Source organism: Erpetoichthys calabaricus, chromosome 10 (genome assembly GCF_900747795.2).
Source record: "Erpetoichthys calabaricus chromosome 10, fErpCal1.3, whole genome shotgun sequence".
Lineage (NCBI taxonomy): Eukaryota > Metazoa > Chordata > Cladistia > Polypteriformes > Polypteridae > Erpetoichthys > Erpetoichthys calabaricus.
The window spans coordinates 149,028,827-149,048,721 of record NC_041403.2 but is presented as its reverse complement, the minus strand read 5'-3'; the positions used below and the strand labels follow the sequence as shown (position 1 = coordinate 149,048,721).

Below are 19,895 nucleotides of genomic sequence, written 5' to 3'. Positions count from 1 at the left end.
CTCGTAAATATGTAATTGAGTGAGTGAGCAAGTGAGTGAGCACTGGGTGTGTATTTATGAGTGTGGAATTGTGTCAGTGAGTGAGAATGTCTGTGAGGGCTTTTTAGTGAAGGTTGGCCGTTGTGTGAATGAATGAGCTTGTCAGTTAAGATGTGTGAGCGATTGTGTGACTGTGTGAGGTGAGCGAGCAAGGGGGTGTGAGTAAGTGAGTGTGACAAAGAGGGAGAGATTGTGCGAGGAGCAAGTGAGTGTGTGTTTGTAAATATGTCATTTTGTGAGCGAGTGAGCTTGTAAGTGGGAGTGAATGAGTGAAAATGTTAGTGAGGGTTTTATGGGTGTGAGCGTGCATTTATGAATGTACAATTCTGTGAGTGACTGTCAAAGTAAGTGTGAGTGTAACCAAGTGTGAGTGAGCAGTTGTTTAAGTGAGTCAATGTGTGTGTGTGAACGAGCTTGTCAGTGAGAGCATGTGAATGTGAAAGCGAGTGAATTAAATTGTTAGCAAGGGTTTATGAGTGAGGGTGTGAGTGTGCATTTATGAATGTGCAGTTGTGAAAATGTGGGAGTGACCAAGCGAGTGTGCATGCAACCAAGTGTGAGTGAGCAGATGAGTGTGTTTGTGAATGTTTCGCTGTTAGGCTGAGTGAGCTTGTATGTGAGAGTGAGTGAGTTTATGAGTGAGGGTGAGTGTGTATTTATGAATGTAAAATTGGGTCAGTGAGAGGGTGTGTGTGTGAGTGGTCTTGCCAGTGAGGTTATGTGACTGAGTGAGTGAATGAGCGAGTTACTGAGTGTGTGTTAATGAATGTGAAATTGTGTCAGTGGGTGAAGGGTGTATGAGTGAGAAATTCAACAAGCATCTATGATTGAGGGCATGCAGTTGTGTGAGTGAGGGAGCTCGTCAGTGAGTATACGGATAAATGAATGAGCTTGTCAGTTAAGGTTTGTGAGTCAGTGTGTGAGAGTGTGTGTGCAAATTAGTGAGCTACAGGTGGTGTGAGTTTGAGTATATGAGCGGGGGAATCCTGATCTGTTTGGATTTCTGATGCTCAAGTGAGTGAGCATGGAGCATGTGGGTTACAGTATATGAGTGGGACTGTGTGTGTGTGTGAGGTGGTAAGCACATCTATTCCTGCCTTGTGTCTGAGACCCCCTGCAAGCTGTAAAAAAAAATAATAAAATAAAATAAAATAAAAATAAATGGATGGATATGAATGCTGGCCTGAGCGTTCTCCAGCCCCAGTTCTGCCGGGTCCTGTGTGACTCTATGGATTGAGGGTACTAGGATGTGACATGTGGATGGGTAGGAGTGATTTGAAATTGGATTAAAATTAATGGAGAGTTTTATTGAACACAGATTGCCTTTATGGAAGGACAGTAATGTGAGTTTAACTTAATTAGGAAACCTTTAACAATGTATTAATATGGAGGACTGTATTAGGAGCAGGGCCACCTTTTGCCTTCAGAACTGCTTCAGTCCATGTTGGGATGTTGCCATACAAGGTCAGAGCTGTTTGACATGGGCTATCACAGCATTCCTCAAGAAGAAAAGCCCCCTGGTTCTTTAAGAGATGAAGGAAGTGGACGTTCTTGATCTATATAGATAGATAGATAGATAGATACTTTATTAATCCCAATGGGAAATTCACAAAAAAAAATCTATATTTGAAGCTGCTGATTGGAGGAACTATGGATGGCAGGTTGATAAACCTAGACTTCAGTTAATTAAACAGTGTGATGTGTGGGCATTACCACCCTAGAATAGGGTGGCATCATGATGGAGCATCAGGTGCTTTACAAATGCCAGTATTGCCCTACTTTGTAGGCTTTGTGAAGCTCATGGCTTACAGTTTGTGTTGAGATGGGGTCAAGGAGGTGCTGATTCATTATTGCGCTAATTTTGTGGTACTTCACAGGATGGTTGCTACTAATTCCTTTTGGTGAGATTGGACTTGTGTCCACTGTTTCTCTTTGTCAATGCATTTTGTCCATGTTCAGCATACATTGTCATTATTTTTGTGCCATGAAATAATTTTTGCATTTTTTGTGCCTGATGAGCCTGCAATTTGGGCACCAACCACTTGGCTTCTTCAGACATTCGTTTAGTTGCTTTAAAACCTCAAATGTTGTGATTGTCAGACCTCACTTACAGTATAGCTGACGCCAACTGTAACTTGGCACTCAATATAAGAGGACTCGGCTTTGCAGCTGCACTTCTAATTAAGTGCTAGGTGCTTCAGAGTGAGGCTGCTCTTTCATGTGGTGTGGTGTTTCCAATTATTAGTCCACCCTCTGTGTGTGAGTGTGTATGTATATGCATGGGCAAATTTGTTGCTACGTCTCCACGAAAACAGAGGAACCCACAACTGTCTCTGAAATAACTTGAAACTGTCAAAAGCAATTGGCACCCATCATTGTTTATTCCATATTTAAGAAAAAACAAACTTTGCTTTAGAGTTTTGATTCAACAGAATATTTCAAATAATACAACAAATGAAAATGGCATGGACAAAAATGATGGGACCCTTCTCCTAATATTTAGTTGCACAACCTTTAGAGGCAATCACTGCAAAGAAGCGATTCCTGGAGCTCTCTGTGAGACATCTACACCTGTCAATGGGTGGTTTGGCCCACTCTTCCTGAGAAAACTGTTCCAGCCGGGTCAGGGTTAAGGGGTCTTCTCCAGACTGCATGTTTCAATTCTCTCCATAGATGTTCAATAGGGGCTCATAGAAGGCCACTTTAGATTAGTCCAATGGTTTGTTCTCGGCCATTCTTGGGTGTTTTTAGCTGTGTGTTTTAGGTCATCATCCTGTTGGAGGGTCCATGACCTGCGACTGAGACAGAGTTTTCTGACACAGGGCAGTACGTTTCACTGCAAAATGTCTGGATAGTCTTGAGATTTCATTGTTCCCTGCTTAGATGCAGCTAGGCAGCCCCAAAACTTAACTGAGCCTCCTCCATGTTTGTATGGTGTTCTTTTCTTTGACAGCTTCATTTTTTCCGTCTGTGGACAATGAGCCGTTGTGACTTGCTAAAAAGCTTCAGTTTTGTCTCATCTGTCCAGAGGACATTCTCCCAGAAGCATTGTGGCTTGCCAATCTCCATTTTAACAAATTCCAGTCTGGCTTTTTTATATTTTTCTTTCAACAGTGGAGTCCTCCTGGGTCTTCTTTTTAAGTAGAATTAAAGAAAACAGCTAGTTTGAAAAATCAGTCAAATCCAATTATTTATGATCTTGTCTAGGGGTATCAACAAATGTGTCCAGGACTTTTAGAATATCTTTGTAGAATAAGCAACACGTGATCTCTATTTTGTTTACACTTACTTTATTGTACTCGATGACCTATCAAAGGCACGCAGGTTTACATAGGATACCTGCTTTTCATTTTATTACTTTTTGGAAGCCCACTGTCACTCAAAAAGTCACAAATGGTGTGGTCAGACACTGTTGGACCTTGATCTTGGAGTTCAGCTTGTATCTTTCAGGAAGCTGTCGTTTGCTTTTTGTCTACCGTTCTCATTATCCTTCTGCCCATTCTGGGGTCGATTTTTCTCCTGTGGCCACGTCCAGGGAGGTTGGCTAACAGTTCCCATGGACCTTAAACGTCATAATACGTAATATTTGTAACTGTTGTCACAGGAACATCAAGCTGCTTGGAGATGGTTTCATAGTCTTTGCCTTTATCATGCTCATCTACCGTATATACTCACATATAAGTCGGGTCTTGAAAACCGGTCATAAAATCAGACCCCAACTTATACGCCCGTTCAAAATGCAACACTTAATTTTTTTTTTTACATCTTCTTGCCTCCTCCAACCTCGCACCAGTTTCTCAGATGCATCAAATTTTGTTGCAACAGCGCAGTTACCAATTTCTTCTGCTACTTCAATGACGTTTAATTTAAAACCAGCTTCAAATTTTCTTCTGATCGAACGTTCCATTGTAGATAATGGATGCTCTTACGATAAAGACGTATGAGGGTGTGAGATACAAAAAACACAAATCGGTGCAAATGTCACTTCGGAAAAGTCTGGGTATCACCGTGTGGTCACGTAGGCACAAAACATAGAAAATAAGGCCGTGTGCTGCGTGATTACTCTCTCAGGTAGGTGATAACATATCATAATTTCTTGGACCGATAGTGTGAATTTTCCGCATTTGACTTATACGACAACATTATAAAATACCAGAAATTATACGGTAAAATCAAGTCCCGACTTATCCGCAGGAGAACTTATCCACAAGTATATACGATAATTACTTTCTGATCCCTTCCCATGGGCTCACCACCTATGGGAGGGGCCAATGAGGTCGGGTGCAGTGTGAGTTGGGTGGTGGCCGAAGGCGGGGACCTTGGCGGTCCGATCCTCGGCTACAGAAACTGGCTCTTGGGACGTGGAATGTCACCTCTCTGAAGGGGAAGGAGCCTGAGCTAGTGCGCGAAGTTGAGAGGTTCCGGCTAGATATAGTCGGACTCACCTCGACGCACAGCTTGGACTCTGGAACCAATCTCCTTGAGAGGGGCTGGACTCTCTACCACTCTGGAGTTGCCCCCGGTGAGAGGCGCCGAGCAGGTGTGGGTATACTTATTGCCCCCCCAACTTGGAGCCTGTACATTGGGGTTTACCCCGGTGGACGAGAGGGTAGCCTCCCTTCGCCTTCGGGTGGGGGGACGGGTCCTAACTGTTGTTTGTGCGTATGCACCGAACAGCAGTTCGGAGTACCCACCCTTTTTGGAGTCCCTGGAGGGGGTGCTAGAGGGCATACCTTCTGGGGACTCCCTCGTTCTGCTGGGAGACTTCAATGCTCACGTGGGCAATGACAGTGAGACCTGGAAGGGCGTGATTGGGAGGAATGGCCCCCCTGATCTGAACCCGAGCGGTGTTTTGTTATTGGACTTCTGTGCTCGTCACGGATTGTCCATAACGAACACCATGTTCAAGCATAGGGGTGTTCATATGTGCACTTGGCACCAGGACACCCTAGGCCTCAGTTCGATGATCGACTTTGTGGTCGTGTCGTCGGACTTGCGGCCACATGTCTTGGACACTCGGGTGAAGAGAGGGGCGGAGCTGTCAACTGATCACCACCTGGTGGTGAGTTGGCTTCGATGGTGGGGGAGGATGCCGGTCAGGCGTGGTAGGCCCAAACGTGTTGTGAGGGTCTGCTGGGAACGTCTGGCAGAGCCCCCTGTCAGAAGTAGCTTCAACTCCCACCTCCGGCAGAACTTCGACCACATCCCGAGGGAGGTGGGGGACATTGAGTCCGAATGGGCCATGTTCCATGCCTCTATTGTTGAGGCAGCTGACCGGAGCTGTGGCCGTAAGGTGGTCGGTGCCTGTCGTGGCGGCAATCCCCGAACCCGCTGGTGGACACCGGCGGTGAAGGATGCCGTCAAGCTGAAGAAGGAGTCCTACAGGACCCTTTTGTCCTGTGGGACCCCGGAGGCAGCTGATAGGTACCGGCAGGCCAAGCGGAATGCGGCTTTGGTGGTTGCTGAGGCAAAAACTCGGGCGTGGGAGGAGTTTGGGGAGGCCATGGAGAATGACTTTCGGACGGCTTCGAGGAGATTCTGGTCCACCATCCGGCGTCTCAGGAAGGGGAAGCAGTGCAGTGTCAACACTGTATATGGTGGGGATGGTGCGCTGCTGACCTCGACTCGGGACGTTGTGGGTCGGTGGGGGGAATACTTCGAAGACCTCCTCAATCCCATTAACATGCCTTCCAATGAGGAAGCAGAGCCTGGGGACTCAGAGGTGGGCTTCCCCCATCTCTGGGACTGAGGTCACCGAGGTGGTCAGAAAACTCCTTGGTGGCAGGGCCCTGGGGGTGGATGAGATACGCCCGGAGTTCCTCAAGGCTCTGGATGTTGTAGGACTGTCTTGGCTGACACGCCTCTGCAACATCGCATGGACATCAGGGACAGTGCCTCTGGATTGGCAGACCGGGGTGGTGGTCCCCCTCTTTAAGAAGGGGGATCGGAGGGTGTGTTCCAACTACAGAGGGATCACACTCCTCAGCCTCCCTGGAAAAGTCTATTCAGGGGTCCTGGAGAGGAGGGTCCGTCGGATAGTCGAGCCTCGGATTCAGGAGGAACAGTGTGGTTTTCGTCCTGGTCGCGGAACAGTGGACCAGCTCTATAATCTTAGCAGGGTCTTGGAGGGTGCATGGGAGTTTGCCCAACCAGTCTACATGTGTTTTGTGGACTTAGAAAAGGCATTCGACCGTGTCCCTCGGGGAATCCTGTGGGGAGTACTCCGAGAGTATGGGGTACCGGCCCCCCTGATAAGGACTGTTCAGTCCCTGTACGATCGGTGCCAGAGCTTGGTCCGCATTGCCGGCAGTAAGTCGAACCCGTTTCCAGTGAGAGTTGGACTCCGCCAGGGCTGCCCTTTGTCACCGATTCTGTTCATAACTTTTATGGACAGAATTTCTAGGCGCAGCCAGGGTGTTGAGGGGGTCCGGTTTGGTGGGCTCAGGATTGGGTCACTGCTTTTTGCAGATGATGTTGTCCTGTTTGCTTCATCAGGCCGTGATCTTCAGCTCTCTCTGGATCGGTTCGCAGCCGAGTGTGAAGCGGCTGGGATGAGAATCAGCACCTCCAAATCCGAGACCATGGTCCTCAGCCGGAAAAGGGTGGAGTGCCCTCTCAGGGTTGGTAGCGAGATCCTGCCCCAAGTGGAGGAGTTCAAGTATCTCGGGGTCTTGTTCACGAGTGAGGGAAGAATGGAGCGTGAGATCGACAGGCGGATCGGTGCGGCATCCGCAGTAATGCGGGCATTGCATCGGTCTGTCGTGGTGAAAAAGGAGCTGAGCCGCAAGGTGAAGCTCTCAATTTACCAGTCGATCTATGTTCCTACCCTCACCTATGGTCATGAGCTATGGGTAGTGACCGAAAGAACGAGATCGCGAATACAAGCGGCTGAAATGAGTTTCCTCTGCAGGGTGTCTGGGCTTTCCCTTAAAGATAGGGTGAGAAGCTCAGTCATCCGGGAGGGGCTCAGAGTAGAGCCGCTGCTCCTCCGCATCGAGAGGAGTCAGATGAGGTGACTCGGGCATCTGATCAGGATGCCTCCTGGACGCCTCCCTGGTGAGGTGTTCCGGGCACGTCCAACCGGGAGGAGGCCCCGGGGAAGACCCAGGACACGCTGGAGGGACTATGTCTCTCGACTGGCCTGGGAACGCCTTGGGATTCTCCCGGAAGAGCTAGAAGAAGTGGCCGGGGAGAGGGAAGTCTGGGCATCTCTGCTCAAGCTGCTGCCCCCGCGACCCAACCTCGGATAAGCGGGAGACAATGGATGGATGGATGGACTTTCTGATCCCCTCAGATGACTCTCTCCTTTACTTTCTCTGGTCCATGTTCAGTGTGCGACACACAATGACACCAAACAGCAGAGTGACGCCTTTTCTCCATTTAAATCAGCTGAATGACTCATTGCACGATTTTGAGACGTGTGTGATATGAATTAAAGAAAACCACTAGTTTGAAAAATCACTCAAATCCAATTATTTATGATCTTGTCTAGGGGTATCAACAAATGTGTCTAGGACTTTTTAGAATATCTTTGTAGAATAAGCAACACTTGATCTCTTTTTGACACCTACTTTGCTGTACTTGATGACATATCAAAGGCATGGAGGTACACATGGGTACAATTGCTTTTCATTTTGGCACTTCAGGGGGCATACAGCACTTTTTCAATGAGCTGTAAGGGGACCAACAAATTTGTCCACGTCTGTATGTATGTAGTGCTTGATGTGAACCCCCTAGGGAAAGTCACACAGTTTTAGCTCAAGTCAGGCCAGGCGACCAACATATTTGTCCACATGTCTATATACAGTACTGTGGACTCCATGTCTGAGAAATTTGATTAGAAGGGATAGAAAAAAGAAAAGACAATAAACTTTGAAAGTAAAGGACTGATGGGATATTCTGGAGGGTTCCTTTCAGGTGGCATCCCAGAGACAATTTTCCGGACAGGATTTTGTCAACTTTTGGAGCTGCCTGTCATCATGTCACATGCAGCCCTAAATTTCCTCAAAGCAGTGTTGGAAGCAGAGTGTTGGGTTCAGACTGACAAACATCTGTTTAAAAAGAAGGCTCCTGATCCTTATTTGGCATTATTGGCATACTGGTCCGCTGCACTGCAAAATGGGTATAGCCCTGCCCAATTTCTTACGGGATGACGACTGTGGACAGCAGTGCCAACTCGCCCACAGCTGTTGCACCCCAGTATGGGGACCTTATTTGTTGTAAGGAAAAGAAGAAAAAGATGATGGATGAGCGGAGCTACAGCAGGTGCCACAGAGTTAGAAACACAAGCCTTCTTCAGCCTGGAAGTGAGGTCTGGGTGACAGATTCCAAAACACGTGGGACTGTATTAAAGGACCAATCCACCCCACGTTCTTGTCTTGTGGGTGCACCTCATGGGACTGATCCCTGTAATCATCGCCACTTGATCCTGGTGCAAACACCTGAAATTGAGAGCTGTAGTGGACTGGCACAGCATCACGAGTCTGAGGTTCCACATTCGCCTGCATCTCCTGTTCTAACCTCATCATATTAGAAATAGCTCTCCCTGACCTACTACTGTTATTAAACTGAGTAAATTAGACCTATAGAGTAAAACTAAAGAAAGATTATGAATAGTAACAATAAGTGTAAATAAACCGTATTATATTAAAGTGACAAGAGGTACAGAAACGTATTTCCAGATATAAATAGCAATAGGAAGGTAGTTGTTATAATTAAGAAATGTTCTTTTACAGTTGTTATACTTTAGAAGGTATCGCCCCAAAGAAGAACAAAAATAGCAGTATGTATTGCTTGAGAGGGGAGATGTAGGATAATCTGTTCTGTGATTTAAATATGTATATGAGCATGGCTTGATGGGTAATATCAGGGCCGGATTTATATGAAAAGAGGCCCTAGGCAATTCCACTTATGAGGCCCTTTCACCTTCCATTTTTAAGTTTGTAAATTACATGAGAGATAATAAAATACGTAATACGCGTTGATCTTAACCAATACATTTTTATGTTTGTTTATTAGTCATATGCGTAGAATTTCTCCTTATTTTCGGTTCAGTGTTTTAGTGTTCACTGTTTTTAGAATAGTGTAATTTTAATTTCGCTAACAATTTGAATGTAGGCCCCTCTTGATCTTGAGGCCCTAGGCTGAAGCCTAGTTAGCCTATAGGAAAATCCGGCCCTGGGTAATATAAGCAGGAGGTCGAGGGGGCTACCGGAAAGAGTTTTGGGGACTTGAATAAAGAAAGGAAGGTTAATTGCTTGAATCTCAGTGTCGATTCACGTTTATTCTGTTGCTGGACCATACACAGCAGCGTCACTTCGGTCGCTAGAGCGCAGGATTTCATCCTTTCAGCCGGTAGCCATTGTCTGCTGGTGACCACAGGTGAGGATCTTGTTCACTAATCGGCGCAGAAAATGTTGTCCCGGACCGGTGCGGGCAGGCAGGAGTTACATTTCAATTTCTGTTCAGTCATTCAAGAAATCTTTTTAACAATAATTGCACACTCTCATTGTTCACTCTTTTCCGTTTACGGGTCATTTCGGGAAATGCGTATGCATTTGTGAAAGTTTGAACTGACCTAGAACTGCCTGGCCGCCTGCTCTTGACGGCCTTCCGTGCGTTATGACGGCCAGCCCTGTTAGTCAGCGCTCAACTCCCGGCCAGCGGAATCCCTCCAGTGTGTGTGGGAGTGTGGGTGTGTGTCGCGCCCTTGTGTTTTAGTAAATGATCGCATCTTCCGAATTGTTCATTGAGGCGTCACTCGGAGGTCAGCGGCTCCAGACGGATCGCGCACTTCTGTGTTTTGGGGAGCTAAAAGCGAACCGCAGCTTTCGTGATCACTTTACCTGCAGAATCGAAAGTTCCCGGTAAACAATTGGGGCTTTGTTTGTCGCATCCGAAGCCGAATCGAGAAGTACATTCCGTGTGCTGTGGAAATCCCCACCTGCTGTGAGCCATCTTTATTCCTGGAAGGAATGCCCGGCGTTTTGCATTTTCCCCCCACTTTGGCAACCCTCAATGTGTGACCCACTTTTGATGTCGGTGAATGCGAAAATGCAGAGCGCTTTTCACCTTTGCTGAAAAGATTCTTTGTTTGGATTGGAGACTGGCCAGCATGAGAGCTGGGAGAAAAGCTCAGCCCCTTCTGGTGGGCCACTATCTGGCTTTAAATGAGCCGCCGCCTTCTGCTGGGGGCACTGTATCTTTAAACGCCAATGCCCCTTCTGCTGGGGACACATTATGTCTTTAAATGGTTCTGTCTCATCTCGTGGTGGCACTATCTGTAGTTTAAATGGCTCTGCCTCTTCTTCTGGTGCACATCGTGTCTTTAAATGGCTCTGCCCCTTCTGCTGGGGGCACATTGTATCTTTAAATGGCTCTGCCCCTTCTGCTGGGGGCACATTGTATCTTTAAATGGCTCTGCCCCTTCTTCTGGGGCCCACTGTGTCTTTAAATGGTTCTGTCTCATCTCGTGGTGGCACTATCTGTCATTTAAATGGCTCTGCCCCTTCTTCTGGTGCACATTGTGTCTTTAAATGGCTCTGCCCCTTCTGCTGGGGGCACATTGTATCTTTAAATGGCTCTGCCCCTTCTTCTGGTGCACATTGTGTCTTTAAATGGCTCCAACCCCTTCTGCTGGGGGCATGATGTATCTTCAAATGCTTTTGTCCCTTCTCATGGTGGCACTATCTGTCTTTAAGTGGTCCTGTCTCTTCTGCTGGGGGTGCAATGTGCCTTTTAATGGCTCTCCCCTTTCTGCATTGGGCACTATGTGCCTTTAAATGGTTTCCACCCGTTCTAATGGGACACTGTCTGTCTTAAATGGCTCAACCCCATCTGCTGAGGGCAAGATGTATCTTACAATGGTTATGTCCCTTCTGATGGTGGCACCATTTGTCTTTAAGTGGTTCTGCCCCTTCTACTGGGGACACATTGTGTCTTTAAATGGTTGTGCCCCTTTTGCTGTGGGTACAATGTGCCTTTTAATGGCTCTCCCCTTTCTGCATTGGGCACTGTATGCATTTAAATGTTTCCACCCATTCTAATGGGACACTGTCATCTTATATGACTCTACCCCTTCTGCTGTGGGTGTTATGGCTTTAAATGACTCTGCCACTTTTGCTGCACAACGTGTCTTTAAATGACCCTGCACTTTCTGATGGGGTACTATTTCTTTATGTGGTGCATTAGAAACTTTACTTATACCTAATTTTTTTATGCTTGGGGCAGAGCAGAAATGATAAGGATATGAAAAATGATAAGCTCTCTGAAGAACAACACTGCGCTCTAAGATGGCAGAGTGCTTAATCACATTGACTACCTCACTGAGACTTGGGTTCAATTCCGTGAACCAGTCATCGCTTGTGTGGATTTTACGTGCTCTCCCAGTGACTGTGTGAGTTCTTCATTGTGCTAAATTTCTCTCAAATGGCCTATGGTGAATTGGCATCCCTTCCAGGATTGGTTTCTGCCCACACGTGAGTTTGAATTATAAGAAGATTTGCTAGCAGATGTCTAAGCTGCTTAACACAAACTCTGAAAAGCATTAAGGCAGCACACTGGCTCAGCCTCGCACCTACAGGAACATGGAGTTCAACACTTGGTACTCCAGATGTTGTCTATAGGGGGCTGCCGTTTTCTGTCAGTGTCCATGTAGGTCTTCTCTGGGTGCCCATTTTACTTAATGCACTAACATAATCCACTAAAGTGATGCAACACTGCTGAAAATAAGAAATGGCGGAAATAAGCAGGATATGCAGTATATCCTCCATTTCTTAAGCTCTGGTTATTTACAACATCCCATAGAATGGACAGGATAATTAACTCCAAATTGGCCTCAGGGTAAGCAATTGAGGGTGGCCCTTGATGACCTGGCAATCACTTGATGATTGGCTCTTTCCCGACTTCCAGTAATTCTGAAATACATCTTTGATAGCACCACTCTTCGCTTACATTTAATAGATGCCTCAATGGGCATTTAGGGTGGTATGAGGGTTTTCCTTCACATCTATAAACCACTGATTTTCAGATTTCAACTTTAGGGTTTTTCTTCAGATATTCAGGTTTCCTCCCACAGTCTAAACGACTTGTGATGGTAGGCTACATGCCAGCTCTAAGTAGCCCCGGTATGAGGGTTTGAGGTCACCATGCTGTGCGTGCTATGATCGGGCAATCTGTCCAGTGGTAAGCTCTGCCATGTGCTTCATGCTGCTTGGCCACAGACCAGTCCTTCTGTAATGGAAATAAAGGAGTTCAGGAGTTTGAGGGATACATAGAATATTGATAAAACTCAGTCTGAGCAGTGTGAAGAAGATGAGCCAACCTTATTCCTCAACAGAAGCAAGTTACTTTTTAGAAGAAGAAAAAAAAAAATTATGTTTCCATTTGGGACAAATTAAGTTCTGCCTAGCTATCGTGAATAGTAATAATAATTGTGAATTTCCCATTGGGATTAATAAAGTATCTATCTATCTATCTATCTATCTATCTATCTATCTATCTATCTATCTATCTATCTATCTATCTATCTATCTATCTATCTATCTATCTATCTATCTATCTATCTATCTATCTATCTATCGCGCCTTTCACTCCTGTCTATCTATCTATCTATAGCGCCTTTCACTCCTATCTATCTATCTATCTATCTATCTATCTATCTATCTATCTATCTATCTATCTATCTATCTATCTATCTATCTATCTATCTATCTATCTATCTATCTATCTATCTATCTATCTATCTCCATCCATCCTTTAAAGTATTTTATACTGTTTTCAGTTATATGGATGCAGAAAATGTAGGAATTCAAAGTGGCATCATCAGTGCCCGGCTATTGAAACTATAGCAGTGGAGACAGCACTGGTGTGAAAGTTTGTAATGTCATAATGGCCATTCCATTGATAAATTGCCTGCAGATGTTGGGGGAAACATTAGAAGGGAACAATCCTGATGAATTATTAGTCCTGTCCAAGTCCATGAAGTGCTCTTACAGATCAAATGTGGAGACTTAAAAGTAATTCCATGCAAAATATTCAGTGTCCTTTGCTGCTGGACAACAGGAATATAAACATTGTCAATCTGTCTATAGTTGTGTCTGGGGTGCTGGTGTGCCCCCTAGTGGTCACTCTGTCTGTCTGTCTGTCTGTCATATAGTTTATCTATCTATCTATCTATCTATCTATCTATCTATCTATCTATCTATCTATCTATCTATCTCTGGATTAGGTGCCAGTCAACTGGGCACACATCCTCACTCTTTATTTTATATGCCAGCTGTGCTATCTTTCTAAGATGTGTAACCAACATAGACCTCAGCATTAACATTTGCAGTAATGTATTCTGTAATGCACGTACTAATAAACTGCATTAGTGATTAAGTAAAAATGATAGTAGTAGTGTTAATGTTTGTGACATGGCATCTGCAGGAATGAGGAGTGCAATGCATTTTATTACTAAAAATGTTTATGCTGCGCCATCTTCTGGAATGACAGAGACATAGCAATGCGACAGACACACTGACTGACACTTGCCCTTTTATTAAGGTGGATATTCTGTATGCTGCAATACAAAGAAAACAAAGAAACAAGGTGACATGTCAAACCAGCTTCATCCAATTCAGGGTCAAAGCACACAGCAGTGAATCGGACACCATTTTCATTTCCCTTATCCAGTCCATAGTGGCAGGTGTCTGGATGGGGTGCTAGTCCACCTCAAGTCATAGTCTCACATTAGTTGAGTGTGTCTTTTCTATAGTACCGTTCACAGTACTAATATCAATGTGCGGAGTAGCCAGTGGTAAATAGGGGGTCTCATGTGTCCTCCAGTGTTGACTGAATACTAACATCTGACTCTGGTGTTATGGAATAAATAGTGAATTCGGTATGGAGAACTCGCTGTCAGTTATGATGAGCATTTCTTAAGCTGGCTTCACATTACATGCCTTCTAAGCAAAGGGGATGTCAAACTTGATGACTACATTTGCCGATCTTGTCTCAGGATGTCAGATTACACGAGTGTAAAAATCGTATGACATGATAATTTAGTTGACTATGTGACGACTTTCAAGCACAGTTTCACATTTCCAAAGCATCTCAAGCTTGACACTTTTTTTTTTTTTTTTTTTGACAACCAACAGTGTGCTGGCTGAATGGGTGCTGTACAAATACTTTACAGGTGCACCGAATTCATCCACAATTTCTGTCATGTTTATGTTTTTCTTTTTTTCCCATTTTGTTGTGGGACTTAAAGCACGAAACATCACATAGAGGAGCTTCTATCTGCAAGGTCCAAAACACTTTCGTTCCTTATTCCTCATTGCTGTGTTATATACAGGTGAGCACTCAATGGTTCTCAGCGCTGACATGCACAAAGTCCACTCTTATGACTTAAGATAAATTCTTTTTAAATCAGAGTTTTTGTAATTTTAAATATTTGTACAGCATGAGTGTGGTCTATTCAATATAAAAGCAAAAACTGGACTTTCTCAGCAAATTTGCTTGAAGAATAAGTGTACGAAGTTTCAAAGAAATCAGTCCACTGGACAGACAGACAGGTGGAAATGAGGACAGTAGTAGGTGCTTTTGCATTTTATGCACAGATTTTTAAAGTAGCTATTCACGAGAGAAAGAGTGACATGTAAGCATACAGCTGGTGACCTGCATTGTAAGATGAAGGGCCTACAACTCCAGAGTTATTCTTGGGGCGACTAATAGCAAACAGAAAAATAAAAGAGAGCTTTGAAGAGTCTTCGTGAAGTCTTTATCAAGCCTATAAGCTAAAAGGTGTAAAAGTTGTATAGTAGTCTGTTTATATGGACTCTTTCTTTTTACTTTGTATATGAGAAAGTATTGGGAAAGTATTGTAATTGTCCAAAAATTCGATTTCGAGATTTTGATGAATCTTGACATTTTAGACCTCCCTGAGTCCAATTTACTTTCTCGTAGAGAAAGTATTGTAATCGTCCAAAAAATCGATTTCGACTAATAGCAAACAGAAAAATAAAAGATAGCTTTGAAGAGTCTTCGTCAAGTCTTTATCAAGCCTATAAACTAAAAGGTGTAAAAGTTGTATAGTAGTCTGTTTATATGGATTCTTTCTTTTTACTTTCTCATATATGAAGTATTGGGAAAATATTGTAATCGTACAAAAATTCGATTTCAAGATTTTGATGAATCTCAATGTTTTAGACCTCCCTGAGTCCAAAAATACCATTTTTGGAATTATGTCTGTGTGCCTGTCTTTGTGTGTGTATGTAAACACGATAACTTGAGAACACTTTCAGTTGGGTCAACCAAATTTTGCATACAAGTATTACGTACAAAATGTAGATTTCTACGAACTTTTGAGCTATTTGGTATTTTTTTTATTCATGCAGCTGCAGAGTCAGATTTATTCAACTTTACTTTTGTAATAATTGTTCAATATATTATTAATTTGATTTGAATTGTTGTTGATGGTTCTTTAATGTACATAATATAAAAATATAATCATTGCCTTGCAGTTTACACCTCAAATATCCATCCTCATATCTGGGGATATGAGAAAGTCTAGGGGAGACCATTCCCGATTTTATTTATTTATTTTAATTAGCTTCATACATTTTTACAAACATTTTTTAGCAAGGCTTCAGGTCAATTATGTGGATTTGAAAATGATTTTATATAGCACTTGTCTCAGCATCACTATACAGTTCTGCACCCATAAAAGGACTCAGATTCTAAATACTAAACATCAAACTACAGAAGTGATCCAATGAGCTCCCGTCTTAAATCTTGTATCCCCTTTTCCCCTCTTAATCCCAGGGGTTATGAAGTCTGCTGGACCGAACAGACGATGGAGGTGGAGCCTGCGTACTTAGACTTCATTACCTGCGATCGGACTGGTCGCCGGAACGCCGTGACTGACATCGAAGGAGAGTCCTCCACGTTGGCGACGAGCGACCTTACCAAAGACCTTGCCCAGATGGATTTAAAAACGCAAGGTGAGTGTAGGGGGAGTTGGATGTCATTTGTAACTGGTGCAGCAAATACAAGACTATCGAAGTGGATGGAAAGGTAACTGGTTTTACTGGTGAAGTAGTAGGGGTTGAAAAAAGTGGTGTCAAACAAACAGTCCGCATATATATATGCCTTTCAGGGACACAGTATCACAGGGCACAAAAGGTCGAGATGAAGTGGGGGTTTGGATGGCACTCATTGGTGATGGGAATTAAGATGACAGATTACATGGCATACATTGCTGACACATTAAAATGGTCCTGTCTGTCTGAAAATACGAGAAAAGGTTCAAAACAATCAGTTAACAGAGACATATTTGATCACACTCGCACATTACATTTTTATGGCACCTAGAACGCCATCTAAAGGCCTTTAACTAGTGCAGATTTAAAATGATCTAGACCAATAGTTTTGCATGTGGCATTAGAGGTATTCGTTCCATAATGCAGTTTTGTTCTGTTTGACTTTGAAATTAACACGGAAATACTTTTTAAACTTACACTTTTACTGTAAAGCCTCGGTAAAAACAATTTTTTAAATTAAATTTTCCTCAATATCAATTTTGATTCTGTGTTTGGACTTTTATTGTGACAACGCAACGTATAACTGCCTGTGATTGAATTTCGTTCCTTTCTCTCTATTAAATACGACTTTTTCGAACGTTTGGCTCTGAGATTTTTTAATTATCGTTACAAAAGCTATTCTAATGGGAAACTGTTAACGTTTTAATATGAGTGGCATATCAAGATCTCCTTTGTTGTGTAATGTTATCCTCTGAAGATGTACTACATTACCTTTCTTGGATATATCCTTCTTTCAACAGTAATTTGTGCGGTGGAAGACCAGATGATGTTAACGGTTGTAGATATTCTTCAGGATATTATAAGTTGAGGTTTTCATCTTCCGCACAATCACCACCAGCTGTTTCAGCATAGTCTACTGATACGCATTTAACCAATTTGCCATGTAACCGATCGTCATTTTTGGTGTTAATTCGTTTGACTTCGTTTTTCGGTGCTAGGATTGCCCGTATACTCATTTTTTTTTCTGTTGATAACCCTTCGTGATAAAATTCTCAAATAAGATTTGGACATAATACATCTTCTTTAATTGGGAACTTAAAGTGAGGAAACAGATAAAATTTATAAGAGCTGAGAGTGCAGGAAGTGTGTCTGTCAAAAGCCATTCACACGAATGAGAGGTTGAGTACCATGAGCATGGTTGAATATGGTTGGCGTGTCTTAAAAAAATCTCACGGCCAAAGTCTCGTCTCGCGGGACTTGAAAAAATCTCTTGAAAAAAGTCTCCTCTCATCCCAGGATTTTTCTTATATAATTGAGAGATAATAGAATGTCTGTCTGTATGTTTCTCATAAAATTCTACGCCCTTTGACTGATCTGGACCAAATTTTGCATAGTTGCTCACTAGGACCATGCGGACAAGACAGAATACTCTGGAACCCACCATTTTGACCCTAGAGGTTCCCATTCTTATTTTTTCCCCCAGTATGGCTATAGTTTGTACACCAGTGCCACCTGCTGACTCAGAGCAAGTGAAACATCAGGACAGATGGAAGGGAGATTAGGTTAACATTATTTATCTGGGCAACACCACATGCTGCTTGTATCTACTGTAATATAAAAAGGAATATTGTGTGTTTTTGCAGGAGAATGTTGGGTGAGGCTTGATTTAGAGTGGAAGTGCAGCACAACACAATGGAGAATCAAGGGGTTGTTGTTTAACTCCTGCTTTATTAGCTTTTCTTCATTATTTAAACACTATGAAATGTCCACAATGAACTAAGAGGATGTATCGGATTAGACAGCATTCATGGTTACAACCCAGCAATTCTGGAATCCATTTGGTCCCAAAAAGCACAAATTCTTGTCTAACAAGAGCAGAAACATTGATTGAGAGGCAGTGTGGATGATGGATTTGACAGCTACCAATAACAACAGGGCCTTAAATCTTGGTTGAGGTGGAGTGTGTGACACAATTATTGGGAGATCTTTTCATGGATGTTTTGATATTGATAACTGGGGTTCAGCAGTTGTCTCCAAAGACGGCCATTCTGTACAAAGGTTTATTATATCCTTTCTCCATGAGCACAAATGATTACAATTATTTCTTGGCCATCGCTACAAACCGCATGGGCTATCATATCAACAAATCATATCTGGGTGGATTACTCATTTAAGGATTACCCTGATCACAGTTAAATTAGTGTGTGACGTGATGACAGAGCATAAAAAGTTAAATTCCTACATCATCAACATATTAAAAATATAATTTTCAGGTGGAATATTCCTTTAAGGTCACCTCTCAAATTTTGAATGCAGAGGTACTTAATTGAGATATCTTCTCTCTCCTGGTCAAATGATTACTTTTATTATTCTATAAAGTTTTCTGTAAAGCCAAATAATTAAACATTTCTTCTTTCGTAGGTGAACAAGTTCCTGATAGCAGTACTGGCAGTCATCTGGAGAATCCAGCGGGGAGCAACCCCTCTTAAAGACATGGTGTTTTCGAGAATGAAGAGTGTTAAAGGCCTGCTCAGCGTCTGTCGACTTTTTTGTTTGAAGTGACGGCGACAATGCCAGCTCCTTCGGCAGTGTGGGGCCTTCGTGGAGTAGCACAGTGTGTCAGTTTCACTAATAAGACATCTTTTCAGTGGAGGGATTCTTGCCATCCTTACAAATAAAGATGCCTTGTTTTTCCTTCTTTCTGGTGCCTTCAGGATACTAGTCGAAATCTTTGCCTCATTTTTGAGGGAAAAAAAGCTGTTATTGTTGTGCATAGCTGAAATGATGGAACTAACGAATGAGGATTGTGCTGGCAAAAGAAACCGCTCTCTAAGCAGCTGTCCAAAAAATGACTGCATTCCTTGTGCTTTTTGTTACCTTGTTGGACTCTCTTCACGCCGTGAAGTTTTTTTTTTTTGCCAGGCCTTCCTTACATTTAATGTCAAGATGATAAACACCAAGGTACTGGTTTAGCGACAGTGGTATTTATTTACAAGTAAATTTTGATAGAAACATGAATTCACAGTTTAACCATGAAAATGTATCAAACGTTTTTGCTATTATTTCCAGCGTTTCCTCCCAGAGTCCCCTTGTTTTTCTGGTGGACATGCCAGCATGCGCTCCTTTATTCAAATTGAAATTCTTTTCTTATGGGTGTGTGATGCAGCATTTTCATTTGTAGGGGCTTGGTTTGGTTTATAGGTTCATTAAACTCCGATAATCTTCAGGGTATGCTGGGATCTCTGAAAGTCTGAATTTGTTGTACGCATCACTTTCAGTTTTTTTTTTTTTCCCTCCATGGGTGGCAAATGTCTAAACCCTCTATTCTTGTTTTCTTAATTAAGTTAATGCTGTTTCCTTTTCTTTCATTATATTGGTTTTATTTTTTGTATTGCATGTCTTTTATATGGGCTGCTGCAAATAGGTGTGGAAGAATAAAACAAATATTTATTAGCACATGACACTGTAAATGTAGGGTGTATAAAGCATTTGACCTGATTGGGATTGGGATGTGTGGCGAGGCAATGGACAACTCTGCTTCAAAAAAGAAACTCCATCACCATTTCAGGTTTTTGTCACATTTGTTGAAATGAAGAAGCGGTTAACTGAAATAAAAAAAAAATTAAGTGGGATTTTTTCATTATATTTATATCAATATGTACATAATGTGTAAAATAATATTTGCGGTCACTGAGCAGTTTGCCCATTTTCTGAACTTGAATTGCTGGGACGCCTGCAGCCCGGAGCACAAGGCCCAATTTTTGACAAAAGCAAGTGGTATGCACCTTTTTGCACCTGGATCATAAAACCAATCAAATGTGTATTTGGTATGCG

At 43.1% G+C, this 19,895-nt stretch overlaps 1 protein-coding gene across 4 annotated transcripts in view; it reads left to right on the top strand.

Moving 5' to 3' along the window:
• The window catches only part of pkig (protein kinase (cAMP-dependent, catalytic) inhibitor gamma), a 116,785-nt gene extending 97,278 nt beyond the window's left edge, over positions 1 to 19,507 (top strand). For all 4 annotated transcript variants that reach the window (XM_028812081.2, XM_028812082.2, XM_051932607.1 and 1 more), the window contains exons 2-3: positions 15,844 to 16,022; positions 18,483 to 19,507. In XM_028812081.2, the coding sequence (XP_028667914.1) occupies positions 15,875 to 16,022; positions 18,483 to 18,550 (216 nt within the window). In that variant the 5' untranslated portion in view covers positions 15,844 to 15,874 and the 3' untranslated portion in view covers positions 18,551 to 19,507. The remainder of the gene's footprint in view (positions 1 to 15,843; positions 16,023 to 18,482) is intronic.
• Positions 19,508 to 19,895: the final 388 nt, after the last annotated feature.